Raw genomic sequence first — 27,842 nt, 5'->3', positions numbered from 1 at the left:
TATATCTACGCATTAAATACACTCTTTAAAATTGTAGAAATTAAGAATTTATGACAAAAACACGCGTAAATCAGTGTAATTGGTGTTTATATTTTTATGATTTGGAAAATTGCCAATTACTACTGCGTATTAATGTCATTTTAAAAACTACTACCGCGAAGTAAAAAAAACTTGTGAATTACTATCGTACAAAATTTAAAAGTTTAGATTTTACTACCATACTCCACTTTAAACCATTTATGACGTCATTTTTCCCTTTAACCAATGTTTAACCCTTAGTTAACCATCTAAACGACCAAAAAAAAAATCCCCCCTAATCCATGGTTACCTCAGCTAATTAACTTAACCAAAACTACTAGCTCTCATTTCCTTTCTCATCGATTTTCCTCCTTCACCGTTGCTAAAAACCCTCCAAGCTTCATACTCCATATTCACATTAATTTTTCCCTTCTATCCTCCAATTGCTCCAAATAAAACATGTAATTTGATTCTCTTAAATTAATTTTTTGTTATTGTTTTCGAATTCTAAGGTTTTTGAATATTAGGCAATTTACATTTCAGGGTCTATGGATTACGATTTTAATTGATTAACATAAAGCTTTTGTATTTTTCTTTGAATTGAGCTATTAATTAAGCATAATTTATAATTTTGTTTGGTAATTTTAATTAAAGGTTATAGGACGATGCTTCTGTTAGCATAATATGTGATCGGTTTTTGTATTTATAACCAATGGTCCCTCCCTTTTCTGTTAGCATAATATCTGGTCAGTTTAACTTTGTCAAAGATTTGTTGCAAATCAAAGCAGAAGATTTATCACGTTGTAGATTGCTCTTTAATGGAGTTTGAAGGTCAAATTGTCAAATTTAAGAAGTAGGAGAGAAATGTAGGTTAGGTTAGGTTAGCTGGGGTAACCATGGGTTAGGGGGAAATTTATTTTCCTTTTTTTAGGTCTTTTAAATGGTTAATCAAGGTTAAACATGGGTTAAAGGCTAAATATGACGTCATAAATGATCTAAAGTGCAGTTTGGTAGTAGAATAAAAATTTTAACGGTAGTAATTCATAAGTATTTTAATTCGCGATAGTAATTTTCAAAATGACTTTATTACGCGGTAATAATTGACTAAGTTTCCTTATGATTTCCTAACTTTATACGATTTTCTAGTGTGTATTTAATGCTTATATGTCGCCCTAAGGGTTATATATAGCATTTTCCTTATTTTATTTACTATGTAGAAACTTTAATTTGACTAGGAAATTCATTAATCACCTAATAATTCATTTTGTCAACACCTACTCATTTAAAATTGTTATAAGAAAAAAAAAACTACCTAAATTTAAAAAGTATGAGTGGCACTATCCATTTTAATATTTCGGCAACAAACAAAATCCGACAAGTGGAGCCTCATGTTATTGAGTTTGTTATATACACCCGGGTGTGCCGTACACCCAAATAACCCAAGGTTAGTGTTTGCTTTTCATTTGATGATTACATAAAAAACAATCATCAAAATGAGAACAAAATACTCATGGGTGTACGGTACACTCAGGCGTATATAACAAGCTCTTTAAATAACTAAAATAGATTTTGTAGGATAAAAAAAAAAGTTAGTTTAGAGTTTTATTTTCAATAAAATTTGGATAAATTTATAGGATAAAATTGTTGATTTAGAGTTTTATTTCCAATAAAATACCTCTATTTCACAAGTATAAAATAAACTATAAATTTAGCCCGATCACGTGACAACACTTGACTTAACTTTTCACCAAATGTCGCGTAATGTTAGAGATATGAGATATCGATCGGAAAATATATGTGTGATATATTTTCCGTGTTGATCTTGTTAGTAGAATAATATATTTAGGTCTATTTATGTTACGTTAAGATAATATTTAGTGAATATATCATTAGGATGTATGGTATATCTTTTAGGAGGATTATTTCCTATCTTATGAGCTTAGGTTTTGTATAAATACTCAACCTATTGATGAATAATAAGATGGCAAGACAAGTCACTCTATTCTATTTCTTTCTAATTCTTCATGGTATCAAGAGCAGGTTAAATCTTAGGACCGTTCTCTAATTCTTCATGGTATCAAGAGTAGGTTAAATCTTGGGACCGTTCACAAAAATTTCCCCCTGCCGATGAGTTAGAAAATTAAACTCACTGGCGCGATTCTTAAATTTTACCAAAAACTTCCGCTGTGCTAATTTGTTTTTTGTGAGTTGATTCGATATGATTTTGCTCCTTTGGATATGAGCTAGTTTGGTTTTGCTCCAAAATAAAACCAATAAGAGATTTGAGTATGGTTTACTCTGAAAGACCATTAAGAGATTTGAGTGTGGTTTACTCTGAAAGACCAAAAAAAGATTTGAGTGTGGTTTACTCTGAAAAACTGTAGGGAATATTTCAAGCATTATGATCCCAAACTTGAACCCCACTGTGATCATACACTTAAGTATGGTGGCGTTCCAAAGGGAAAGAAAAGAGAGCAAAAGAGTCGCCAACAAGTTTTAGGAACTTGTAAACCCAAAAGACAATCAAAAAGGACCATCAACTCCATAAGGTCTTGAACCAAATAGGGTTCGGGGATGAAGGTACGAATCCAATCTACAAAAGAAAGGACCCGCCCTATAAAATAGGCCTCTACTTTGTTCTGCTCGTATTTATGTGCGCTTTTCGAATAACATACAAACATTATATTAAACCTACCCTGTTTATCTATGTTGGTTGAATATTAATGCACAAATAAAAATATTATTGGTGATCACTTGAATTAAAATCACATTAGCCTAAACCAAATTATTAATAATCTTATTAAGCGTGATTTCAAGTACAAATTCCCTTTAAACATGCATAAAAGGTGTGATCAAGCAATAACAATAATAAATCAAGCAACATAATAATTGTGAATAACAATAATCATAATCATGATAAGGCATAATAAAGCTTAATAAAGTAGCAAAATCCTATGCATGATACTAAAAAGATTAATAACAAATCCTAGCATGTCACTAAACAATAAAGATCAAAGCTTTAAACCTAACATGGTACTAACATGCCAACATGATATTAGAAATAAGTAAAGGCACCCTAAACATGATACTAGAAAGCATTAAAAACATCCTAACATGATACTAGGAATTAAACAATAATAAACATGCTTTCTACATTGTGAATAAAATAGGGAGTAAGCTAATCTACTTACTTTGAAGCCTCGTACCTCTTTCTAATAACAACATACACAAGTTAGTAAAATTCAATGAAAATAATAAAGAATTAAAGAAACTAAATTAAATAATTGAAAGAAAGAGTTATAAAGTTTAGACTGAATTTGAGACCAAACCCTCAGAAAATATTAAACCTTGCACGCCTAGGGCGAAGGCAACTTCGAACTTGGCTAGATGATTCTAAGTCTTGTGAATGCGGAATTGTGTTTGTAAAAAGGTTGGTTTAGAAAGAGAGAGAAGAATAAGAATTAAGTAATTCTTGATGAGAGTTGATTGTAGATGAAAATTGATTGTTGATAGTTGAATAAAAACAGAGGTTGAGGACCCTATTTATAAGAAAATAGTCCGGAAAATCATAGAACTTAATAAGGAATAAAACTCCACTCTGTCGCTAGAAAACTAGACATGTCGCCAGAAATTTATCTTGTCGCGAGGCGACAGGCTTGTCGTTTCGCAACAAGACAGTTTTTTGCGGATTTTGTTTTTATCATATCTTTTGATCCATAAGTCCAAATAAGTCATATAATATGTCGTTGGAAAGATCTTGAAGTCTAATTTCTAATGCAATTAGAATAAGATTAAAATCTTTTGTAGATAAAAATATATGGCCGAAATAGTGAAAGGGTGTCAGTTTTGGATAGAGTTTCGTATATCTTTCATATCTTTTTCGTTATAGCTCGGATTTAATATTATAATATATCATTGGAAAGATAATTTCAAGATCTATCCAACCATATTAAATTTGGATAAAAAATATGAGGTACTAAAATAATATATGACTATCTTTGAACATCTTTAAATCCGAATAGAATTAGGAAAGTTTTAAAAAAGGAAAGTTTTATATTCAAATCAAATTCCTTGATCTTATCTTTTCAAAAAAGGATAATTAAGATATTTTAGAAACTTATAGAAGATTCTAATCAATTCTAATTAGTTTAGGAATAGGATAAAACCTTTGGACCCTCCTCATGATCATTGGGTCGTAGGTAAAATCCGGTTTGGGCCCAATTTAGTATTTTGGCCATAACTTCCTCATTATTCATCGGAATTGGGCTTATAATATATCGTTGGAAAGGTATTTTCAAGCCCCATCCAACTACACCATTATTGGACCATTATCATGGACCAAACTAAACTGGATTGGACGTTTTCATAAAATAGAGTGGGTTTTCAAAAACAGAAAGAAAGATTTTAATAAAAACTAACCGCAACACTTGACTTTTCACACTTTCACCTCATTCGATTATGTTTCGACGCAAAAGGCATTCATCACTGGGTTTGGTTTTGGGGAGACACAAATGGGTGTCTACAAAAACCAATAAGAGATTTGAGTGTGGTTTACTCTGAAAAACCAGTAAAAGATTTGAGTGTGGTTTACTCTGAAAAACCAATATTTGATTGGAGCTCGGTTTTGCTCTATAAAAACCAAAATTGTTATATTTGTAGGTTTGAAAAGAATGACGTTCCTGCTTGATTGATGACTGATGAGTTCGAAAAGATACGTTCTCATCATTGAAAAAAAAATAAAAAATTTTGAAGGCTTGTGCATCTCGGCTTCGAACAAATGGAAGAATTTCCAATCGCAACGTTCGTGTTACTGCCGTTAGGTGTTAGAGATATGAGATATCGATATATATATATATATATATATATATATATATGTATATATACATATATATATGTATATATACATATATATATGTATATATACATATATATATGTATATATACATATATATATGTATATATATATATATATATATATATATATATATATATATATATATATATACATATATATATCATTAGGATATATGGTATATCTTTTAGGAAGATTGTTTCCTATCTTATGAGCTTAGGCTTTGTATAAATACTCAACGTATTGATGAATAATAAGAAGGCAAGACAAGTCACTCTATTCTATTTCTTTCTAATTCTTCACGTAACGTAGACAACAATTTAATAATTTATCATATAAATTTATATTCATATAGGGAGAATTCAAGTTTATCTCTGTGATAAACTTGAAAATATACCTCCTCTCACAATATATTGTTTTATGTTTATTTTCTAAATAATAAAAGTTAAATAATAAAGTGGCACATAAATCAATGCAAAAATTTTTGAGAGGAGATTAACTTGAAATGTTAATCTCAGAGATTAACTGGGGCTCCCTCATTTATATATATCAAAATATTTTTGGGAGCAAAGGAAGTAGTTCAGAAAGCACAACATTCATTTATAATATATCTTAATCGATTTAAATAAAATACCTCACAATTTAATACGAAGTATGATTTTTTTACTTTATATAGAACTATCAATTAGGTTGGGTCACGGGTCATTTCGGGTCGAGTCACTTCAGGTAATGGGTCAAAAAATGTCCACACTGGCACGAAGTTTAGGTTCAGGTCAACTAAACAGGCTTAGAACAATTTTTTGATTTGCTTTATTTTTGACTAATTTTTAAAATATCTTTATAGTGCTTCCTCTCTATCAATTATTTCTAATATTTCAAACTTACTTCGCTATTTAATTTTTTTAAAATATTTTAAATAAGCATTTTCACCAATATTATTATTAGTCATTATATGCCTACTGCATAATATAATTTAAATCGTCACAAAATCACATCAATTTCTAACTAATTTTTTTATCAATGATAAATTTTAAAACTTGCTTTACAGATGAAAAAAAATTATATTATAAATTTGTTAAACAACCTGGGCGTCACACGGGGCACCAAACTAAGAGCTTCCCCCAGTTAATATGGCGTATAAACAATTTTCGTTAATATGATGGCATTTTCGATATTATTGAAGCTTCTGTCAATATTTTATTGTTTTCGTGCATTTCAGCTGACATGACACTTAACTGTGGAAATCACTTAACCGTTAGAGCATGGTTAACAGTGACAATTCCAATCCCATTTTGTCTTAACTTCGGGAATCAGAAGCTCTGCCTCACCTGTCGTCTGGAGAACACGATCTACAAGCTGTCCTCTTTCTCTACTTCTGTACTCCATTTTTATTAGACTTGCAAAGACTAACGCCGTCAGTCTGCAGTTAAGAGCCTAATTTCCTATTGACGACATAACACTTACTATATTTAATTTGGCGAAATGACGCGCATAGCCTCATATAAACGCAACTCGTTTATATGGCTTGTTAACGAGGATTTTCTCCCAAAATAGTACACTGTAAACACACTCTATTTCTAAGGAAAACCAACACACACAAAATTCACAAGGCCCAACCACAACAAGGCTCCTCAAGGTCAAAGAAAAGAAACCCAACATAAACAACCAAACAACAACACGTGGCAAAATTTTAAATGAGTAGTTATTGAAAATAAATTATTAAATGAGTAGTTTCTGACAATTTAATGAATTTCATAGACAAATTATAGTGTATAATTTTATACGGAGTAATTTATACTAGTATCAATTTTAATTTTAAAACCTCCCTTGAAAGAAAGGGTTTGCTACCTCGAAAAAAGGTCGGCCTACCATCGCTTTGTGGTTGATCTTTGGCTGTTATGGCTGACGATCTTGCTGCTATGTGTTCGAATTTAACCATTATTGATGATGAGGAGAAAGATGTTGTCGATGTTGGAACCGTTAATTCAGAGGAACAGGAGGCTAGGGTTTCTCTGATGTTAATGGGGGAGATTACTCTCTGATTGGGGTGTAATCCTTGAAGCTTTCAAGAAACTATGATGCGATCCTGGGGTTTGAATGACAAAGTTGCATTTCGTTCAATTAGGGCGAATAGGTTAGTGTTCCAACTGTTTCACTGGAAAGATAAGGAGAAGATCATGGCAGGGAGGCCATGGTGTTTTGAACAAAGTTTGCTAATTTTGAACGAAATTTTTGGGAATGAACAACCGAATGATGTTGCTCTTGTAAACTCACCCTTTTAGATTCGACTTGAGGACCTTCTGTTTAATTGCAGGACGGATGACGATGTTTGGGCCATTGCTTGTAACCTTGGAGAAGTTTTGGAGATTGAAAAGGACTCTTTAGCCATTATCAAAGCAAGACGAGTGAAAGTTTTTCTTGATGTTCGTAAACCGTTGCGCCGATTTCAGAATATTATGAACCAGGAAGGTAACTTTGCAAAAGCCAAATTGAAGTATATATGAACGTTTGCCTTTCTTTTATTTCATGTGTGGGGGTGATTGGGCATAGTGAGAAGGACTGTTTGAATGTTTTTGAGGAAGCACAAAGCAGGGGTATGGGATGGGGTACTTGGCTAAAAGCATACCTAAGAAAAGGTTGGATGAACAATGTGGAGGAGGTGCATAAGATGACTAGTGCGAAGAAGTTGACTTTTGTTACTAAATCTGATGGTGAAACAAAGGTTACAACCAAAGTTGGAGGCCTTGGAGCTGCCAATTTGTTGGAGAGAGCTCCGAATGATGACAGGAAGTTGTGTAATATTGTGTCAGGTAGTAGTGGAGGGAATGAATAATGTCTTAAGCCTACTGTTGGTGGAGTTGGTGTGGCAGGAAGACAAGTAGTGTTGAGTGAGGTGGCTGTTCGAAATGTGGTGGGTGTGGGGGGCCTACATACATCTTTAGGTGCCATACAAAATACAAACTTAATCCCTAGGAATATTGATATGTTGCTAGCTAGTGAGAAGAGTGAGTCAGTTTAGAGGGACCACAAATTTTTTTTAAAAAGAATGCCAAGATTTGCTTTGTTTGACGATCATATGGAGAGTGTGGATGGGGGAGTAAACATTTCTAATTTGAAGAGGAGTATGGGTGATGGTGATAGGGTGACAGAAGGTGTGTTGGTGGGGGGGGGGGATTTAAGAACAATGAGATAGTGGACGATACGAGCCACTCTTTGAAAGAAGCGGAGGTTGGAGCAAACCAACCCCGTGAACAACAATGAAAACCCTAAGTTGGAACTGTAATGGGCTTGGCAACCCATTGACAGTAAAAACCCTCCAAGATTGGTGTTGGAGGGATAGGCCGGAGTTAGTGTTTGTGATGGAGACTAAGATTGACGCTCAACGATTAAAGTTGATTAGAAATAGGTGTGGTTTCTCTAGTGGTATATGTTTGAGTAGTGATGGGAGGTCGGGGAGGCTTGACCTTTAGTGGAGGGATTCAAATGTGATTGTGGGCTCTTACTCGGCACACCACATTGAGGTTGTGGTAAGTGATGAGATAGGTGAACCAAAGTGGAAGATAGTAAAAATATATGGTTGGCCGGAAGCTTCTAATAAGCACCTTACTTGGAGTTTGATGAGAATGATAAGGTCGACTACTTTAATTCCTTTTAAGATGTGTGGGGATTTCAATAAAATTCTGGGAATGAGTGAGAAGGATGGAGGGGCTGTGAGGGGAGAACGACAAATTGATGCATTTCGGGAGGCAATTAAGGATTGCTCTTGTAGAGACTTGGGGTTCAAAGGTAATATATACACTTGGCAGCGTGGCAATTCGACAGACACTATTGTAAGGGAGCGTCTTGATAGATATATTGCGGATGATCATTGATGCTCTATTTTTCCTCATAAGGTGGTAATTCACCTTCCTATTACCCATCGGTCGGATCATGCACCTATCCTCTTGAAATTAAGTGACAAATTAGAGGAGGAGAAACAAGGCAGAAGCTTTAAATTTGAGGCAATGTGGTTGTCTAGTGAAACGTGTGGGAAGGTAGTGAAAAAGCTTGTGAATGCTGTGAGTTCTACCTTTACGGCGATTGACAGGAAAGCTGTACTAGACATCCCTTTGTCAGTAGGTGACCTCGTGATACGAGGTTCTGGTGGCCAACTAAAGGCAGTTTATATTATGTGCGGTCTAGTTATTGGCTAAGTAGACTTGACATCCCTCTGATTTGCTAAATTGGTGCTAAAAAATAAAGAAGTTACTAAAATAGTGTTCACTTTAAAATATTTCTCAAATTAGTGTTCACGTAGGATTGGATAACTGTAAACCTAATTTTATTGCTTCGAGATTTAAAGTTTAAAAAAATCATTGGAGTTTCAATACTATTCTCTAAGGATTTTAATTCACCATTGTTCCAAACATTGATGTTTCATGTTACGAGTACATATTTTTTTTACAATTTATATCCATAAAAAATATGCTACAAACGGACTATTGCTATCTATTCACTTATTTGAAGCAGGGGAAGCATGAAATGTCTAGCTTTGGTTATATCATTGTTAGGGACATCTTTAAGCTAGCTGCTTTGTGTTCCTTTATTGATTACTCGTAAGTCAGCAGATGCTAGAAATTTTTTAAATATTTATATTACTATATCATACTCGATAGTGCTTATATCCATTTTTACTATTAATAATATACAAAAGCATTAATGATGAGGCTCTTTTGTCAAACAAAAATAAAAAAAAATGATGAGGCTCAATGCTAAATAAAATTAAGATATCGTAAACATTATTTAAGATAAAAAATTTGATGCATAAATGAAAGTTTGGCTTGAAGAAATCTTACCTAATGTAATCTCTGATGTTCTCCTTGATTAAGGGTTGAGTTACTAATAGAAAAAAAAAATCCTCTTCGTATCAAAAAAATAAAATAAATAATACTAGTAAATTTTTTTTTTGATGGTATATATATTTAATAGGAATTTATTAGAAAAAAATTTCTCTTTAATGAATTTTTAACCATAACCTAGGTTCGTAATTTCCGAATCTACTTGGATACTAAAGTGATAAATATTTTTACCGTGAACACTATTCGAGTAATTTCTTTATTTTCCAACCCCACGTCGCAAATCGTTCCTGATTTCTCACTCCTCCTCTTCCTCCATTGTCTTCCTCACTCCACCACCACCAACACTATCACAGCCGCCGCCACAACCACCACTTCATCTCTCTCTTCCCGCAACTCCGCCAACCACCACCGCCGTCCTCACGCATAACCCTAATTTTTAAATCCAAAGACGAAACTATGAAATTGGAAGATGATAATTTACATACGGAAGATGATAATCTGCATACATCAAACCTAGATGATGTTTTAGATGATAAAAAAGAAGTTGACACAAAACAGAGAATGCCCCATAAATTGAATACCAAGGGAAGGAGATCTTTCAAGCGAGTTGCGATGTTATTGACCTTACCTTCGTATACCCTAAAAGTCGGTTCAATGAATGTCTGCCATGAAAATCGTATTCGGTTGCGGTATCTACTTCGCAAGCTTGTTGTACAACGCAACTGGGTTGATGCAAGTGGAGTGTTGAGTGCGCTTTTACAAGGGACATGTAGAGAAAAAGCACCGCTGAGCAATCGTTTCAAGTATTGGGTATGTCCTTAATCACTGAAGTATTTGTTTTATTGCAATTGAGATTGCGTTACAATATTACTTGTAACATAGGAATTGATTTCATGCGAGTTAGGGCCTGTTCACATTTACTGAGCTTAGCTGAATTAAACTGAACTGATTGAAACTGAACTGAACGGAACTTAATAGAGCTTAAATGGATATTTTATGAGAGAAGGAAATTAGGAGCCGAACTGAATTGATTGGAGCTGAACTGAAGTGAACTTAAGCTGAAGTATACATAATTGTTATTCGTAGTAGTTAGGATTAGTGAAGAAGAACTGATATGGCGGCGTTGATGGTAGTTTTTAGTGGCATAGTGATGGATGATGTGTTTTGGACTATCGTGTTTAATCTGTTATCATGTAATTGTTTTTAAGGCTGTTATGAATATTTTGTAATAAGGCATGGCTTTGGTTCAGAGTATTCATACCAACTTTAATATGAGTACAGACTAATGGAGAAGCTATTAAACCAGGGCTGGCCTAATCTAATCTAATCGGGAGTTCGTAAATGGATTGGAAGGGTGTGTAAGTGGAAGTTTAATCCAAGGGGTAAATTTGAAGGTCTGATTAAACTAAGATATTGAGTATGCACTACTTTATAATGTAATAATTATATTTGTGTAAATTTTTTTCTTCTAAAGTTTGCATTCTTCTTGTGAAAATATGTATCATCCGTGTTTCATAGATAGACCCGCTCAACTAGCATAAATTAACTAGAGGTGAATCTACACAGATTGAACCTCCTTAGACACCTTATCGGTGGCAAGGTCTTCTTTATAGTGTTGTCTGCAGTTAACTCTAACCTCAGTTGCAAAAGTGTTATTTCCTGCATCTAAGTAATATCATTTGTTCACTGCTAGCAAATGCTATCTTCTTGACAAGCAATCTATGTTTTTGTTGTCATAGGTCGCTATGGAGCTTCTTCAACACATGGATTGTAATTTAGATCTTTACTCATCAAGGATTGAGCACTTGTATGATACGTGGAAGGAAAAGATAAAGTCTGGGAAGAGAAAGCCATTGCAGGTATATCTTATGTTAAATCACATCATTTAAAGCATGAAGAGTGAAATTGTATAACTTTTTATCATCAGTTAGCCTATTTTTAATTCTCTTATTAGGCGAGCATGCATATGAAGTGCTAGTAGTGAATAAAGAAATAAGAATGGAAGTTGTTACAACTTTTACGACCCTCTGTTTTCTTCTCCTGGTGGAAAAGTAATTATGACTAGTCAATGGATGAATGTGCTAGTAGTGAAGAAAGAAATAAGAACGGAATTAGTTATAACTTTTACAACTCTCTGTTTTTCTTCTCCTGGTGAAATAGTAATTGTGGATAGTCAATGGATGTTTAACTAGGTCAAACATGTATAAAGTAGAATGTTTATACACAGAAGTTGTGACATTATTCCAGCTTATTTTTTGGGAAATCACAGTTGGTTAAAACACATAACATAGAGCCATGAATGTGTATAATCACCAGTAACACAAATCTGCATCATTTGCTATACTTAATACTGAAAAAGAGACCACAGGGAGGAATATGTGATGATGAATAAAGCAGGGGGAGGAGAGGAAATTTCAAAAGGTCAAAAATTATGATGATATTGTAATAATTCTGTTGCTGGATTAGTTTTACAAATTCAAATATACAAGAGAAAATGCTGCTGAAGTTTGTCCTGGCGATAGCGAAAAAGCAACAGTTAGGAGCAGAAAGAGTCTTGTAAACTATGAGCTTTTGATATTCTTTGGAAAAGTCTTTTATACTGTTGGCTTTCATAAGTTTCTGTCACACTCAATTATCGTTCTTGAAGTTCCTTTAAGCTTAAACTTGTTGAATGGGTCTTCCAAATAAACTGATCAAACTGTTGTTGATGGTAGCCATTCCATTTGCTTTTCTGTATGCATTTCTTAAGAAATGTTTTATTTTTAGGGGGGTTTGAGGGAATGGATATTGAGGCTTTCAGTTTAAACAATTTAACAATTGTCCTTGGAAAATAGTGAAAGTTTTGTGGTTTTTTTTATTAATGCCCATAAGTTATATTCGATATTCTTTCTTGGTGCTTAAAAATCATAATGCATTGTTCATTTACAGTATGTTTGGATAAAGAAAGGGGAAGGAAAAGAAGGGGAGGGAGGAGAAGAGGAGGGGAGAGAAAGGGAGGGGAGGGAAGAATGGTGGGTTTACCTTCCAAATCTTTCCATTGTTGGAGGGATCAATTTCCTACAGTTTAATCCCTCCATTTCTCTTCCCTCCAATTCCCTTCCTTACTCATTTGTTATCCAAATGAAAGATACCCCATCTCTCCATTTCTCTTCCCTTCCTTTCCCTCCATTTCCTTCAATCCAAACACACCATCAGTGAGATCTAGCAGCTAGGCCTTGTTAACTTGTAGGAAAGTTCCATCTTGAACTTTAGTTATTGCCAATGTATAAGAACTATTAGTATTCTGAGTTGAATTCTTACATCCGCCACCTGCTTGCTACTCGTGACCAGTCTAATCTTTAAATTACACTTGCACAAGTAGGCAAAAGATCAAAGTTGCATTTGCCTTTGCTCCATCACAAGGCAGATGCACTGCACATTGCCTACCTACTTCCTACGACCTACTTATTAGTTTGTTGCAAAAGTAATAAAATATCCAAAAGAAATACATTCTAATAAAGTTATGACTTTTGAAAATCTGTTATTGTACATAGTGGCTTACTATGTATTAAGTGGGTAGCCAAATATGTGGGACCGGGGTTGATAATGGGTCAATTCCATGGCCACTTCAGTTCAGGGATGAATATTTGCTATTTATTGGAATCCAAACATGACCACCCATCAAACTATAGTACTGTTTTTATACCTGCTCCTCCTGACAGAAGTGTAATACTGTTATCTGTTCTCCATTGTGCTTGATTGATAGCTAATACAGCAGCATGTTTAAAAGATATGAACGCTTACTCTTGTGTAGCTTGGCATTTTAATGGTTTTAAGCTATGAAATATTATTTATTTCTTTTTACTTTGGGATCATTTTGGCTACAAGAAATGGAATGGCTCCCTTGCTTTCCCAGGTGTAGGAGTATTTCTTTTCAATAGAATTAAATAAGGTAAATTCAAAGATAGTATGAGAAGGGGAAATCCTGCAAAAGTTGGAGGTAATGGTAACAAATATGATAATATCTTGCTAATGCTTATTCATCATATAATGACATCTCATAGGATAGTTATCTTTTTGAGTAGCTTCTTCTGTCAGGTACATGGACAATTGGACGAATACATGAGAAGCTTTTATTTGTTTTGGGGTGGGGTTGTGGGGGCTTCTGTAAACTATATTTTGTCTGGTTTAAGCTTCATTATCTCTTTATACATGTGTAGATTCTTACTATGTATTATTTTGACAGGATAGATCTGTTTTGTTGGAGTACATTCTTTTCTCCCTTGCACGAAATAACCATGACTCTGCCCGTCTTAGTTTGCACAGGTAAATTTTACTCTCTTTTTCTATGCAACAGTTGCCAAATACGACTTGCGTAAACAAATATAATGCTGGATACTAGTGCATTTAGATGGATGCGTTCCTTATTCGATTTGGTAGTAGGGTCAAATTAATTTTTTGTTACTGCTTTTTCCTTGCCAATAAATCATACCTCTTATATAGGCATCATTTTTCTTTATAATATATATAATTTAATGTTGTCGTTAGAATTTGAAGTCCTGAATTACTGATTAAGATTTGAATACACTGCTACTACAAGTAATTCCTCTAAAAACCATGAGCCCGAATCTTATGAAACAAAAAATTCACTTTCTCTTCTCTCTTTATCTCTTGTTCATCAACATGGCTAACCTTCCATGATAGCACAAAATCGAAAGCTAGTTTTGGTATCATGTGCTATGAAGGTAAATAGGAAATATACCAGCTTTGATGTTGAAGCTTGAGTGTATCATAGATGTGCAAATGTTGTTTTTTATTTTTATTTTTTGTTTGTTTGTTTGTTTTTTTTTTTATTCCTATGATTCTTTTGGCAATAATATCCTCTAGTATCATGTTGAAGGCTTAATATGATTGCTATTGCTGTATTTAACTTCTTTTTTGAGCTGCCTCAAAAAAAAAAAAAAAACTTCTTTTTTGAGCTTTATGGAGCTGATTACCTTTTTACTTATCTTTGTTTATTTAATATTTTCTCTGTTCCAAATACTATTTCCTCTGTTCCAATTACTTGCAAATTTGATTTTTAAGGTTGCTGATGCATAACTTCAACCATTGATATCTTTAATTATGATCTAGTGTAATATAATAAAAAGTTGTGAAAAATATACATTGTGATGAATCTAACAAGATCCCACTTGACTATTTTTTTCCCTTATGAAGCAATTTACTAAGGATTTTCAAACAAAAATATGTGAATAGTGTCAAAAGTCAAATTGTTGCAAGTAAAATGAAACGGAGGAAGTGTATTATATTTAATAATACATATATTTATGTTAAATGTGTATTCTATTGGTTATTCATGTAGTCTTCAGCAGGAATATGAATCCGCAAGAGACCTGAAAGCTAATTTGGTAATGGGTTTGACCAATTATGAGTTATGGTATTCAGAACTGCCAAACAAGATGCGGCTGGGAAACTTAGAAGAGTCTTGCACGCCTATGGAGTCCGAGACTATGAAAACCAACTCCTCTCAGGAAATTGATAACTTGAAGGATGAGGATGCAGCCAGTATCTATGAGACATTTTCAGACTTGCACTATCATTCAGAGACATCTGTTGTGAATGACAAGGACACTTGTGCAAATGTAAATCAAAAGCCAGATGGCGAAGTTTCTGGGGTCAAGCAAGTTGAGAATGACAAGAAACTACAGTCACAGGATTTCTATATGAGATCTGATGAAGCAAGTGTAGAAACTGATGGCTCAAATCAACATGCTTATAATCAATATCATTGTTCTTCTGCATATAATGTACACAGTGAGTGTTATTCAGTTTCTGTAATCATCTATCCTCACCTGCCCAGTTTGCCACCCCTCTCCTTTAATTTTTCTTCAGAGCAATTGCTTTTCACTATGTTTCTTATATATAGATGGAATCCGATAGTTCAGTCCATAAGTACTTGTGGGCTGGTAGCATGATGATGTCTTGCTATTTCTGTTGACAGCTCCATTTGACTTATCACAATAGGAAGATGTGATATATGTGTGTTGGCAGTACTTTGTGATGGATGAGGTTGGGGTAATGTATATTAGTCACAAACTAAGGGTATTGTATGGCTGTTTTGATTGTTTGGGGTAGGAGGAAACAATTTGGTGGTCAGTGGTGATGGGGTGGGGTGGATTAGTTTAGTCTGAGTGGTAATAGCTTCTCAAGGGCCGTATGGGGTAGTGGGATCTTCAGGTTGTGGTCTTAAATATTGTGGTGTTAGAGGCATTACAATTGCGGGGTTTGAGGGAGGAAAGGAAAAAGATGTAAATAGTTTCGAGCTAAAGGGGTGTGTGTGTGTGTCTGTTTTTTTTATTTTATTTTTAAGCATAAGTTGTCATATGTTTAACACGAAAGCTGTTAGTCAGGTAACTGTGATTGCTTATCTGTCTATTCAGTATTTTCTGGGCTGATGACCTCTTTATCCAAACCAATTGGTTTTATAGCATCTTATTATGCCATTTGTAATTATATTTTTGTGCCCCTATCATTATGAATATATATAATTGAGTAGCAAGACCTGTTTCCTTGCTGGTGCAGTTTCTCATTGGTTAATCTTGGTACCAATATATTGAGCCTTGGTTTGTCAAAACAGGCTTGCAATCACTGTTGCCCATAAGAGTACCTTCTTCAGATAATTTGATGGACATGCTCTCTTCTCGTCGACAATTTTTTGGTGATCATTACAAGGAAGCTTTAAAGTTCTTAAAGCTTGCTCTTCAGTCTCCGCCTCCAATCTCAGTGGCAGCATTACTTCCTTTGATTCAGGTACTTTTTTGTTTTATGTTTACAGTGATCTGAGTTTGCATTCCTTAATTCCTTTCTTTACAAAATTTGAGTTTATCATTAGTGAAGTTGGATAAGATAGTTTGTAGGGTTCAACAGGTGTGCAGACAAATGCAGTGTTGAATAATTAAGCTTGTTTCTGTAGCAATTTGGTTGTTTATGTGGAATTTGAGGATCTAACTTTGTCATATCACTTGGTGAAAGTTAAGGTTGTGTAGTATAATTATATTGAGTATAGTAGCATGATAAGAAACCAAACTTGTAGTTATGGTAAGGGAGGCAGTATAAAAAAAAAATTACCTCCTTTGTCCCAACTTAGTGTGCCAAGATGGGATTTGAACTTATAGTATTGAAAAAGAGAGTAATATAAACTAGTAAACCCTTGTCAATTTTAGAAATGGGCAAACTAAGTTGGGACGGATGGAAAAGGAATGTGGGCAAACTAAATTGAAATAGAGTAAACAAATAACCATTACAAAATCAAATACATAAAAAAATAAGTAATGACCAATGCGCCATCCACATCATTGATACAGACATAGGCTTTGAGTTTGGGCTGTGAATTCTTCTTATCTTTGGATTTAGTTGAAATGTATGATAAGCTTGTTTTGGATACAAGGCAGGGGCAAGACGGGTATGCTTATAAATCCAATATTTACCTAACCCATGGCAGGTATAACTTATGATATCAACACCCACCCACTACCCACCAATGTCATACCTATACCTGCTCCAACTGGTGTGGTGCGGTGTAGTGCAATTGCTGTTATGGTGATGTAAACTGTTGGATATTATTTGTCATTGATTGCAATGTTTTTATAATCTTTATTAATTGAAAATTCCTTTTGGCAGCTGTTGCTTCTTGATGGTCGCGGTAAGGAAGCCTTAGCCATTCTTGAGCAGTCCTGCAATGAGTCAAACTCAGTGCTTTCTTTTAGGTAATGATCTCGCCTCTTAATAAAGATATGGAGCATATAATTGCATGTGGATTATCTATAAATAGGAACTGAAATGCGGTACCACGATACTGGGAATAGAATTGGGAAAAGGCAATGCTTTTGGTAGGGAGATATTTGGTAGAAGAGGAATGGAGATAAAGGGAGTGAGACACATCCCATTTTTGTTGTTAAAAGATACATTGAATTTGGTATATGAAGAAGGGAAGTAAATGGAAAACCCCTTTATAAATTATTCTTCTCTAACCTTCTTTTTAAATAGCAGAAATTGAGCTGATGGAAACAACTGTTCATCTTCAATACGCTCTCGGAATTTTCTTTCTTTCCGTTATGGTAACTTAACAGTGGTTTTCTTTCAACTTCTTCCATTAAACCTGACATAGGATTATAGGAATAGCAAAAATATAACAAGCAAGCTGTAAAAGTCGTTGCTTATATGTAAGCACTTCATTGTACTTCTTACATTTGATATCTCTTTTTTACGTTTCTTAACTGCTCTCTTCTTTCAATTAACTCCTTTTGGCACCTAAAATCCTAATCTGTGGTTTTTCTTCTAAAATCCTGGAAGAGAGAGACCACAGTATCATATCTTAATGGACTCTTTGATGCTTGGGATTTGAGAGCAATATTGGCCTTCTACGTGCTAATTTCTAGGTCAACTATACTTGTGGGATTTGAAAGCAGTCTTGACCTTCTATATTTCTGCATGCTTCTCTGCTTTGTGGTTTAAAAGGCATGGGTTAATATCTTAAAAGGGTGAATCTTACTGCAATAATGGGAGCATTAAAAGATGATAAATTAAAATTGAACAAGAGGGTGTTTGGTTGGGGGTATTCATCTCAAACCCTGGAACCCCAGCAGGTGTGCCCACCTTTTTGTATGAACTTGGTATTGAATTTGCTAGAATTGATTTTGTATATGTAAGTTTGCAATGAATTTTCTAGTACAAAATTTGTATATGTGAGTAATATATTTTATGTATGTGTATTAAAAGGGTTATATGATTTTCTGACAATCTCACGTACTTCAACCTTCATGACATGGTTTCCTATGGCTTCTTGGCAATAATCATTTGATTGATCACATCAGTAATTTTTATCAGCTATCTTTGTGGATTGTTGTAAAGAGCTGCAACTAGTCGTTTCTTTTCATCGCAGTTTGGTCACAAAATATAATGGATTAGACACACGTGAAAACACATGGTGGTCAATAAAACATTTTTAAGCTCATTAGTTCAGAGAGAATTTATGCTAAAGTGAGTTCACTTTAATTATCACAAAGATTAGCAAGCAAATGAAATCTAATTACAAGTTATTTATAACAAAATAATAAGACTATAAATTTTAGTCTGATTCCGTACTTTGAACCAAACTGTCACAAAGGCAATTAGGGATCAGTTCATTCCATTTCTGGACAAATCCAAACAGATAGGGAGATTCAGGGTCATTGCTTTCCATTGTCCTTGTATCCCCTTTAACGCCCCCTACTTATGCTGTGGTTTGTAATGTGATGATAGTCTTTTGCGAGTTGAGAGACTCGTGAATCTAATTTGTTAGCTATTTTGTGTTCATCTGTAAACTACTCTATGATTAAAGAAATGTGTCGGTAGATTGTTATGCATAAGTATCAACTGTCTGTTGAGATACAATGGCAAATCCTGAATAATTATCAAATTGTGAGGTGATCAATGTGTGATTAGAGTATCATAGGTTTGTTCTCTATGCTTTGGCAGATTAAAGGCTCGTCTCTGCGAGTGCTTTGATGCGAACAATTATGATGAGCTCTCTGCATGTTTCGAGGATGTCATGAAGAGGGACCCGACATGTAGGCATTCGTTAGCAAGACTCCTGGACTTGAATAAAAAAGGTATTGTATTTTCGGAACCTGATATGTGCTTTCTTTGTTTTCTAATCCTATATACACTTGTTTGTTGTTAAAATTCAAATTTACATGTTTACTAATTTTACTATACTTTGCTTGTCTGCTTGTAGATAATCTGTCTTTTGTATTATTGTGCAAAAGCGTTGCTCTGTAGTTTTATTAATTTACACATAAATCTGATACAAGGGATTCATGATTGATTGAGTATTGGAGTATTCATTTTTGCCCATCTAATTTTCATCAAACTCGGAACAAACTGAAAATATCATGTCAATCCTTGATATAGTCTATTCAAGGTTTTAGCATTGCACTTTTATAATCAACTGAGCTTTTTATGCAAGTTTTAAGTTTTTTTTAATGTGTTTTTATTACCAAAACTATATGGTAAGTGAAAGTTATGAAGTTGGAATTGTGCTTTTAAATTCTGTTACAATTTAGCATATCTAGGATAGAAAACTCTATTAATTGAACTGCATGGAGAGTACATACCTCGAGGAAAGCATAACATTTATATGTTAACATTTTATGTAAGGTATATAGTCGAGCTAGGAAACATAAACAAATAACACAATGATTCATGAGCTCAAGTTTGAAAGTTGTAGCTGTACCCTTTGGAATTCTTGATGACATATTTATTTAGTTTTGACCGACCCTGCTGGTCATTTATGAGTAATTAGTACATATTCAGTCCTATTGTCACCTGCACTGGATTGTTTTGCTTTTGATTGTTTATTTTAATTCATTTTTCCCCGCTAGTATAACAAAATTACAATAGTTACAAAGTGTATTAATAAACTGAAATTCTCCTAGGGAGTTACACTGTTACAGTATTATACATCACCTTAAAATTTTAAGTTTCAGTACTGATAAATTGCTAATAAGCTCTGATATGTTCAGCTCAAATGACTTTAGTTTAATGGCTAGAAGTTCAAATAATTAAGTGCAGGCTAGTAAGCTAAAATAAGTTGAGATTTCCAATCTCTTTCCGAGGACAACTTGTTTTCATAATGTACATCTACGAGTACTATTTTGTTTATCCAATTTTTATAATATAAATATTAAAGTTGAAGAAAGTTCAAATAAGTTGATATAAGCTTACTTAAGTTCAGATGAGGTTGAATAATTTCTTTTCGGTTCTGTTCAATATTTTTCAGAAAAAAAAAAAAAAAAAAAAAAGAAAGCATACACCTTTACCCTTGCTATTATCTGGTGTACATGTTCATCAAATGGGTTGGTTACCCTGAAAACTTAGATGGCTGTTGCAGCATCTCTTTTTATGATGTAAAAAACTAAAAACTAACCCCCCCTCCCCCCCTTTTTTTTTCTTTTTTTTTTTTTTTTTTTTTTTTGACATTTAATCTTTCCAGGAGAGTATGCTCCTGAACGTCTGGTGGAGATGATTGCTCTTCACTTGGAAGCTACGTATGGAGATCACACTTCATGGAGGGAATTTGCTTTATGTTTGCTTAAACTTTCCCAGTGCGAAGAAGACAGAATGTCAATGTGTGTAGATGGGGAGCAAATTCAGAGTCAGTATTTGCATACTATCCGGTTCAGCAGGACACCTTCCTCATTTGTGGAGGGTACATCAGGAAAGACTTGGAAATTCCGCTGTAAATGGTGGTTGAACCGCCATTTTAGCAAGCACGTACTGGCATCAGAAATGGCAGAAGGTATCGCCTAAACTCACCCTTAGCTATCTGCATTGTTTGTGTCGTAAAATAATAATTCCTTGCAGCAGAGTGCATTTTGTGTAAAGTAGAACTTTTTAACCACAAAAGGACAGTTTTTGCAACATGATCAGGTTTTAAAATTGACAGTGAGAATCTGGTTTAAATCAATAATGTTGCCCATTCAAGTTTATTACATCTGTGCCTGTTATACTGCATTTAGGCAATTGGTATATTTTTTCTTACACTAGTAGAACGAGTGCATTTTGTTATTTGTTGCTAGTAAAGAAGTTACGTAATTATTCCTTTACCTGTGCCTCTCAATGTCTTAAGCTTGATGTTGGTTTTTGCGCAATGACCTGAATTTTCTGATGTCCCAGGTGACTCAAGGCTCATGTCATACAAGGCAGCTTGTGCATCCCATTTTTACGGGAAAGAGATGGAATATGTTGTGAGGGTTCATACGTATCTGAATGAGCATGATGACGATAGGACCCTGTCGTCATTTTTATACTCACACATGCAGAATTCTGTAGGTTTTTTCTCTAATCTTGTTAGAAAGTGATAACTTGCCATATAATGTTATTCGTCAAGGCTTTTTTAGAGTCAAGATCTCCGATAGTTATATCTGCACTAATTCACTATCTAATCTCACTAAATGTTTCAACTTCAGAGCAAATAATCTGAATAATGCTACGCTTGAGTAGGAAATGCAATATCCCCAATATGAAATGGAGTGGAATATCAATTACTTAGTGCAAATATCAGTGGCAAATTATTACGGAGTATTGGTTAAATACGATATACAGTACTGTAACTCGTGTTAAAAAATTGCTCCGTAATAAAATGAAAATCCTGAATATTTGAATGGCAACTGCATATAAAAACGAACAATGGTCAAAGGACTTCAAAGTGTTGGATTTTTAATTTATGTTATTCGTATGCAAATAATGTTGGATGTATCATTCAAGAAAAGTCATTTTTTTGTGTGCCAACTTCAGATTGTGCATACAAATTATGTTATTCAGGTCGTGTACATAACCAAAAATCACTAATGTGCCAACTAAGGTTTGTGCGTACAATCTATGAAATTGTGCGCAGAATATTGACAACTTTTTAGTATGTGAGTTTTGATTAAATACCACTAGACAACTTTGATTAATTAGTTCAGCAACTTTAGTTGAATTTTTCTATATCTTAGCCTTTCATTTTTCTTGTGCTTGTAATTATTATATACTTGTATATTTTATTTTGAGAGATATGAAGATGATTTTTCCCACATTGTTGGAGGTTACAAATCTTTATTCTTTGATTTAATTCTTGGCATGTTTGAGGGTCTTTAAGCTCTGTTATTAGGTTTATCTTTGATCTAGATGTTACATCTTTTAATCTCCCTCTTTACTTACGTTAATTTTCTTGAGTTGATTAAATGTACAATCAATCCTTAATAGTCAATTCATGTTCATAGTTGCATCTCTTATTTGACATTTTTTTTTACCTCCTAATGATTTTTTCTCCTCCCGGAGCATAAGTCTATACTTCTATACTGTATATTAAAGTAATCACCAAAAAGTACACTTAGCACAATTATATGAAAAAATTTCCCTCCAAAATTGCTATTTTTTTAAAATGAATTTTTTATCAATATATATATATATATATATATATATATATATATATATATATATATATATATATATATATATATATATATAAAATTAGTTCAACATTATTTATTTATTTATTTATTTTTTGACACAATACTTGTAAGTCATTGTTAATCAATCTTACCATTATTTTTTTTGATATAAACTTACCATTATGAGTCTTTGGCTATGTGCATTTGCACAATCCCTAAACAGTACGAAGTATAATTTGTGTGAAGTGTGTCATTTTTAATAATTTAGGGAACAAATAATTCGAGCACAATGCTTGAACTAATTATCATTTTCAAAGTAAGTGAGATTTTGGTCTCTTTTTTTTTTTTTTTTTTTTTTTTTTTTTTTTTTTTTTGTAACCTTGAAAACTCTTTTACCCAATAATAATATGTATATATCAATCTCTACTCAAACTTCACCAATAAAAAATGCTTAATGCTCCTTTGTCCAATTTTACATGTCAACATTTTCATTTTAGTTAAGCAATTATTTGTCATTTTGACAATTCAATAATACCCTTCTTTTTTGGAAATTATTTGGCCAATGTCGGTTTAAAAACTAATTCACCCATCTGATTTTTTATTTTTTTTAATTCTTAGTAACATTTTGTTGAGGTAAATTGATGATAAACAATTGAATTTGCAATAAAGATAATAAGAGTGTATATTGACAAAATTTAACTCGTCTTATATGTTACTAAAATATTAGAGTAGTCAGTTTTGTTGACTCTATTGATATAGAGATAGACAAAACAATAAGTTATGCTTCCTTATTTTTCACTTATCCAAAGACTGAAAAATAAAATGAGTTAAATAAAGGATGTAAAATCTTGCTTCAATTTTAATCACAATTCCTTTGTCATAGAATTGGTATATATAGGGTAAAATCAAATATAATATGTTATTCGTAGGGGTGCAAATGAGCCGATACGTTCATGAATTACTCGCGAACAAATTCGGTCAAAGCTCGTTTATTAAGTAATAAACAAGCTTGAACAAAAATTTTAAGCTCGTCAAATAAATGAACAAAGCTCGAACAACATCATGTTCGGCTCGAAAATGCTCGTGAACAACTCGTTTATGCACATTTATGATCACGTTCGATTATAACTCGGTCAAAGCTTGCTCAATCTCAAACAATCTCTATTATATATTAAAACTACTTTAGTATATTTATATATCTTTTACTCATATTTAATTGTAAAAAATTACAAATTATTACATTTACAAATTATTACATCTTATATAGGCATGAAAATTTTGGGATTACCTTTTTACAATAGAAAGAATGAAAACTTCTCATATAAAATTAAGTAGATGCATTAAAATTTAAAAATTTAACGATATATTGGGCTCGTTTATTGAATAAACTTGTTCAAGTTTGACCTTAAACTCGAAATATAAACAAGCACGTTCGTGAACAAAGCTCGAACATGCCAAATCCTTAACGAGCCAAGCTTGAACAAGATGTTTGAAAGCTCGTTCAAGCTCGAAATAGCTCGAAAACTAAATTTTCTTATCAAGCTTTATTTGAACAGACTAAAACTCGGCTTGACTCGGATCGTTTGCAGCCCTAGTTATTCATAAGTTATATTTCCCTAACATATTTGACCTAAATGGTAATGTGGTTATTCAAAACCGACTTTAACTATGTTGGATAAAACTTTAATAAGAATCATCTCTAAAATGAGAACAAAGAACCAATTTGGTATTTTAGATCATCATAATCAAACCACCTTATACTTCCCGTGTCAATAAGTACAATTTTGTTATTTTGCAACTTTATAAATTGATTATAAGTTTCAAATTCAAGAAGTAAATTAAAAAAAAAAAAAAAAAAAAGTACTACCTCCGTTACATATTAGTTGCAACTTTGGAATATTTTATCTCTTACAAATATTAAAAAAATCAGTAATGATACTGAATACCGGTAGAACATCTGGTTATGATAATTCAATAGCTTATTTGTTTCTCTGTTCTCATCATATCCTAATTCACCTAGGTTGATTAGCTACCTAGAAAATTTAAATTTGGCATGAATTTATATTTTTTTGTTAAAAAACAAATTGAGAAAAATGTAGGAAGTCACGTGATGAGAGAGAAATTGAAATTCCATTACATGAACGACTTAACAAAGTCTTACATCCACCCCACGAATTATCACAAGTTCTCTGTTTCCCACCCCTTTCCCTCTCTCTTCCTTTTAATTTTAATTAAAATCCCCCAAATATAAATAAACCCAAACAAACCCTCCTTTTTTCAAAATTCACACATTTTCATCATCATCTTCATCTTTTTCCTCGAAAATTCTCGCCATTTTCAGAGGAGAGAGAAAGCTCGACAATGGCGGCTTACAGAGCAGAAGACGACTACGATTACTTGTTCAAAGTAGTATTAATTGGCGATTCTGGCGTCGGAAAATCCAACCTTCTCTCTCGTTTCACCCGCAATGAGTTTAACCTTGAATCCAAATCAACCATCGGTGTTGAATTCGCTACTCGTAGCATTCATGTTGATGATAAGATTGTTAAAGCTCAGATTTGGGATACTGCTGGTCAGGAAAGGTACTTTAGTTTTCTGATTTTGCATGCATTTTGTTTTTTTTTTTTTTTTTTTTTTTTTTTTTTTGGTGTAATTGATCTTTGTATTGTTTGTTTTGAGCCCTAATTTTGTGTTTATTTTGTGCATTTTTTGAATTTCTTTTTACCTGTTCTACGATTTTATGGTCTTTGGTCAATGATGTTGCTGAATTATGCATTTTTGAATTTTGATTAGCTGTTGACAATTTCTTTGGAATTAGGTTTATTTCATTTGAATTGATTTTGATTGGAAAGTGGATAATAGTTAATTGATTAGCCATTTGCTGTTTTTTTCCTGTTTTTTTTGTTTGGTGCTGTAATTGAAATTGGATATATTTTGACCTGACCATGGATTATGAGATTTTATGCATGAGTATATAATTTGAATTTGCTAATTGCAAAGAAGTGGAATGCTCGAATAGTCGAATACACAGATTGATGGAGAGGCATTGATCGTCGAGCTCGGGGATCTTAGTCTCTTAGATACGCCGTTGCTCCTGTTTGATTGTCTGAATGGGTGGTTGAAAAGGATGAAAGGATTGAGGGGGTTGGCCAGAGGGGTTTTGTTGCTAGGTTTTGACTTGATGTGTAAATATTGATATTCATTTTCGCTTTGTTTTGCGTCCTGTTCGCTAATTATATGGCAATATGAGCCTGAAATGCAAGAATAAAAGTGTGTTGATATTGGTGTGCATGATGGCTTTATGTTATAGCCATTGGGGAATATACAATTTGTGTCATTCGTGTTCCTCATTAAGTGTCCTGAGAATAATAATATCCAGCTCTGTGTATGTTTGTGTAAGAAAATTTTATGAAAGCTTGTACTCTGTATGGCGCAACAATGGAAATATGTACTCATATATCTTTACTAACATTTTGCATAGAGATGAAATTTGTCATATCCTTGGCAGTCACAAATTAAAATGTTGAATTATCCTAAGCTGCATAAATGAAGATAGTCTGTAAGGGCCAATAAGGCTGCTAAGAAAGGAGGTCACCACTTAAGATGGTAGCAGTCGTAGTGATGGCAGGATCAGTGAAAGAATATGCCTGTGTTATAAGAAATGATATTAAGGGAGTAATATTTTAGGGTTGGAAGTCGGTAGAATCTGCTCATGTTCTGATTTTACTTATGCAAGCTCAGCATGCTTTTTGATGAGTTTAATCATACTCAACTTATAACTTATCTTTTGGAAGAGAAATACTTATGAACATTTGGTCATTATATGAGAATTCATTCTTGAAAATGGATTGGTGCTATAACTTTAGAATCAAATTTCAAACTAGAACTAGCAATTTTGGTACAAATTTCTTCAGAGGTTGCTTTAGTCTTTGTACTTTGTATGATTTGCATTTCTGCTGTTTATTTTTCATTGGACTTTGAATGTTTGACCTGGATAAGGTCCTTGTCCAGTAAAAAGGATCAATGAACATCTGTTTATGTGATGATAAGTACTTAATTATGACAATATCTGTCTATGCTGCTTGTCATTACTGTATTTGGGTAGTCAAGGATTGGGTATCATCAAGTATAAGAAATTGACTGTAATTTGTTGATCTTTTAAGCATTTCTTGTTGTTTACAGCGAAGTTTCTTAGGCTGTTAACATTTATGTGATAGTCTTCTGTGTTTTCATTTGTTAAAATATACATTTTGTGTCAAACTTTTCCCATCAATTCATGAATATATACACTGAATCATAAAATTGGCCTAATGTGCTGGCTAGTAAATATCTTGTTTAAAATTTTAGTTTTTCATAGCCGTTACCTTTCTCTTAAGGTGTCACTAACATCAGTCTTTTCTCAAAATTTATTGTATTGTTTGTCATTAATCTCTAAATGATGGTCATTCCTTTCCTCATGTTGGTCATTGAAGGTACCGTGCTATCACTAGTGCATACTACAGAGGGGCTGTTGGTGCTCTATTGGTCTATGATGTTACCAGGCATGTAACATTTGAGAACATTAAGAGATGGTTAAAGGAATTGCGAGATCATACAGATTCCAGCATTGTGATAATGCTTGTAGCAAACAAGGCAGATTTGAGGCACTTGCGTGCTGTTGCCACTGAGGATGCCAAGGCCTTTGCAGAAAGAGAGAACCTCTTTTTCATGGAGACATCTGCTCTTGAATCTTTGAACGTTGAAAACGCATTTAGTGAAGTCCTCACACAAGTATATCATGTTGTCTGCCGCAAAGCACTTGATGTTGGGGGTGACCCAACTGCCTTGCCAAAGGGTCAAACCATTGATATCGGTAAGGATGATGTATCTGAAGTGAAAAAGGTTGGTTGCTGCTCTGCCTGATCCAGCTGTAAGATAATCGAGATGCTCATCTCATCGCACAGGAAATTTTTGTAAAGTTCTCACAGAAAGCCATGGATTTTGTGAAAATCATTCGAAGTACACATTTATATTCATTTCAGAACTTTGAAGAGGCCAGATTATTGAAGTACAGAGGGATATGCTTATTTTGGTTTTATATTCCTTCTCTGCTTATGGTAATTTGTGTTTGCTCGTCTTATACGGAGTACTATTTACAGACATACAGTACTAATAATAGCTTAGACATGTTTTCAGAATGCA

The 27,842-nt window shown here is 33.5% G+C and overlaps 2 protein-coding genes across 2 annotated transcripts; both read left to right on the top strand.

Moving 5' to 3' along the window:
• The first annotated feature begins 10,061 nt into the window (after positions 1–10,061).
• Positions 10,062–21,957, top strand: LOC145605455 (uncharacterized). The gene is made up of 9 exons (XM_081661509.1): positions 10,062–10,518; positions 11,448–11,567; positions 13,934–14,013; positions 15,050–15,501; positions 16,325–16,497; positions 17,368–17,453; positions 19,204–19,337; positions 20,720–21,025; positions 21,403–21,957. Exons 1-9 carry the CDS (start codon positions 10,165–10,167, stop codon positions 21,585–21,587), a joined length of 1,890 nt encoding a protein of 629 aa, XP_081517635.1. The 5' UTR covers positions 10,062–10,164; the 3' UTR covers positions 21,588–21,957.
• A 2,986-nt stretch (positions 21,958–24,943) lies between these two features.
• Positions 24,944–27,842, top strand: LOC145603522 (ras-related protein Rab11B-like). The gene is made up of 2 exons (XM_081659441.1): positions 24,944–25,243; positions 27,134–27,842. The coding sequence occupies exons 1-2, from the start codon at positions 25,023–25,025 to the stop codon at positions 27,561–27,563; spliced, it is 651 nt and encodes a 216-aa protein (XP_081515567.1). The 5' UTR covers positions 24,944–25,022; the 3' UTR covers positions 27,564–27,842.

This window comes from Chenopodium album, chromosome 22, assembly GCF_948465745.1.
Source record: "Chenopodium album chromosome 22, dcCheAlbu1.1, whole genome shotgun sequence".
In the NCBI taxonomy this organism is placed as follows: domain Eukaryota; kingdom Viridiplantae; phylum Streptophyta; class Magnoliopsida; order Caryophyllales; family Amaranthaceae; genus Chenopodium; species Chenopodium album.
The sequence above is the reverse complement of the archived record's forward strand: the minus strand, read 5'-3'. Positions and strand labels throughout refer to the sequence as shown.

Excerpts from the sequence above, each read along its gene's own strand:
- LOC145603522 (XM_081659441.1), top strand. The coding sequence starts at position 25,023 with ATGGCGGCTTACAGAGCAGAAGACGACTACGATTACTTGTTCAAAGTA. Across the intron at positions 25,244-27,133 it reads GATACTGCTGGTCAGGAAAG|GTACCGTGCTATCACTAGTG; the intron begins GTACTTTAGTTT and ends TGGTCATTGAAG.
- LOC145605455 (XM_081661509.1), top strand. The coding sequence starts at position 10,165 with ATGAAATTGGAAGATGATAATTTACATACGGAAGATGATAATCTGCAT. Across the intron at positions 15,502-16,324 it reads TTCTGCATATAATGTACACA|GCTTGCAATCACTGTTGCCC; the intron begins GTGAGTGTTATT and ends TTGTCAAAACAG. Across the intron at positions 16,498-17,367 it reads CATTACTTCCTTTGATTCAG|CTGTTGCTTCTTGATGGTCG; the intron begins GTACTTTTTTGT and ends TCCTTTTGGCAG.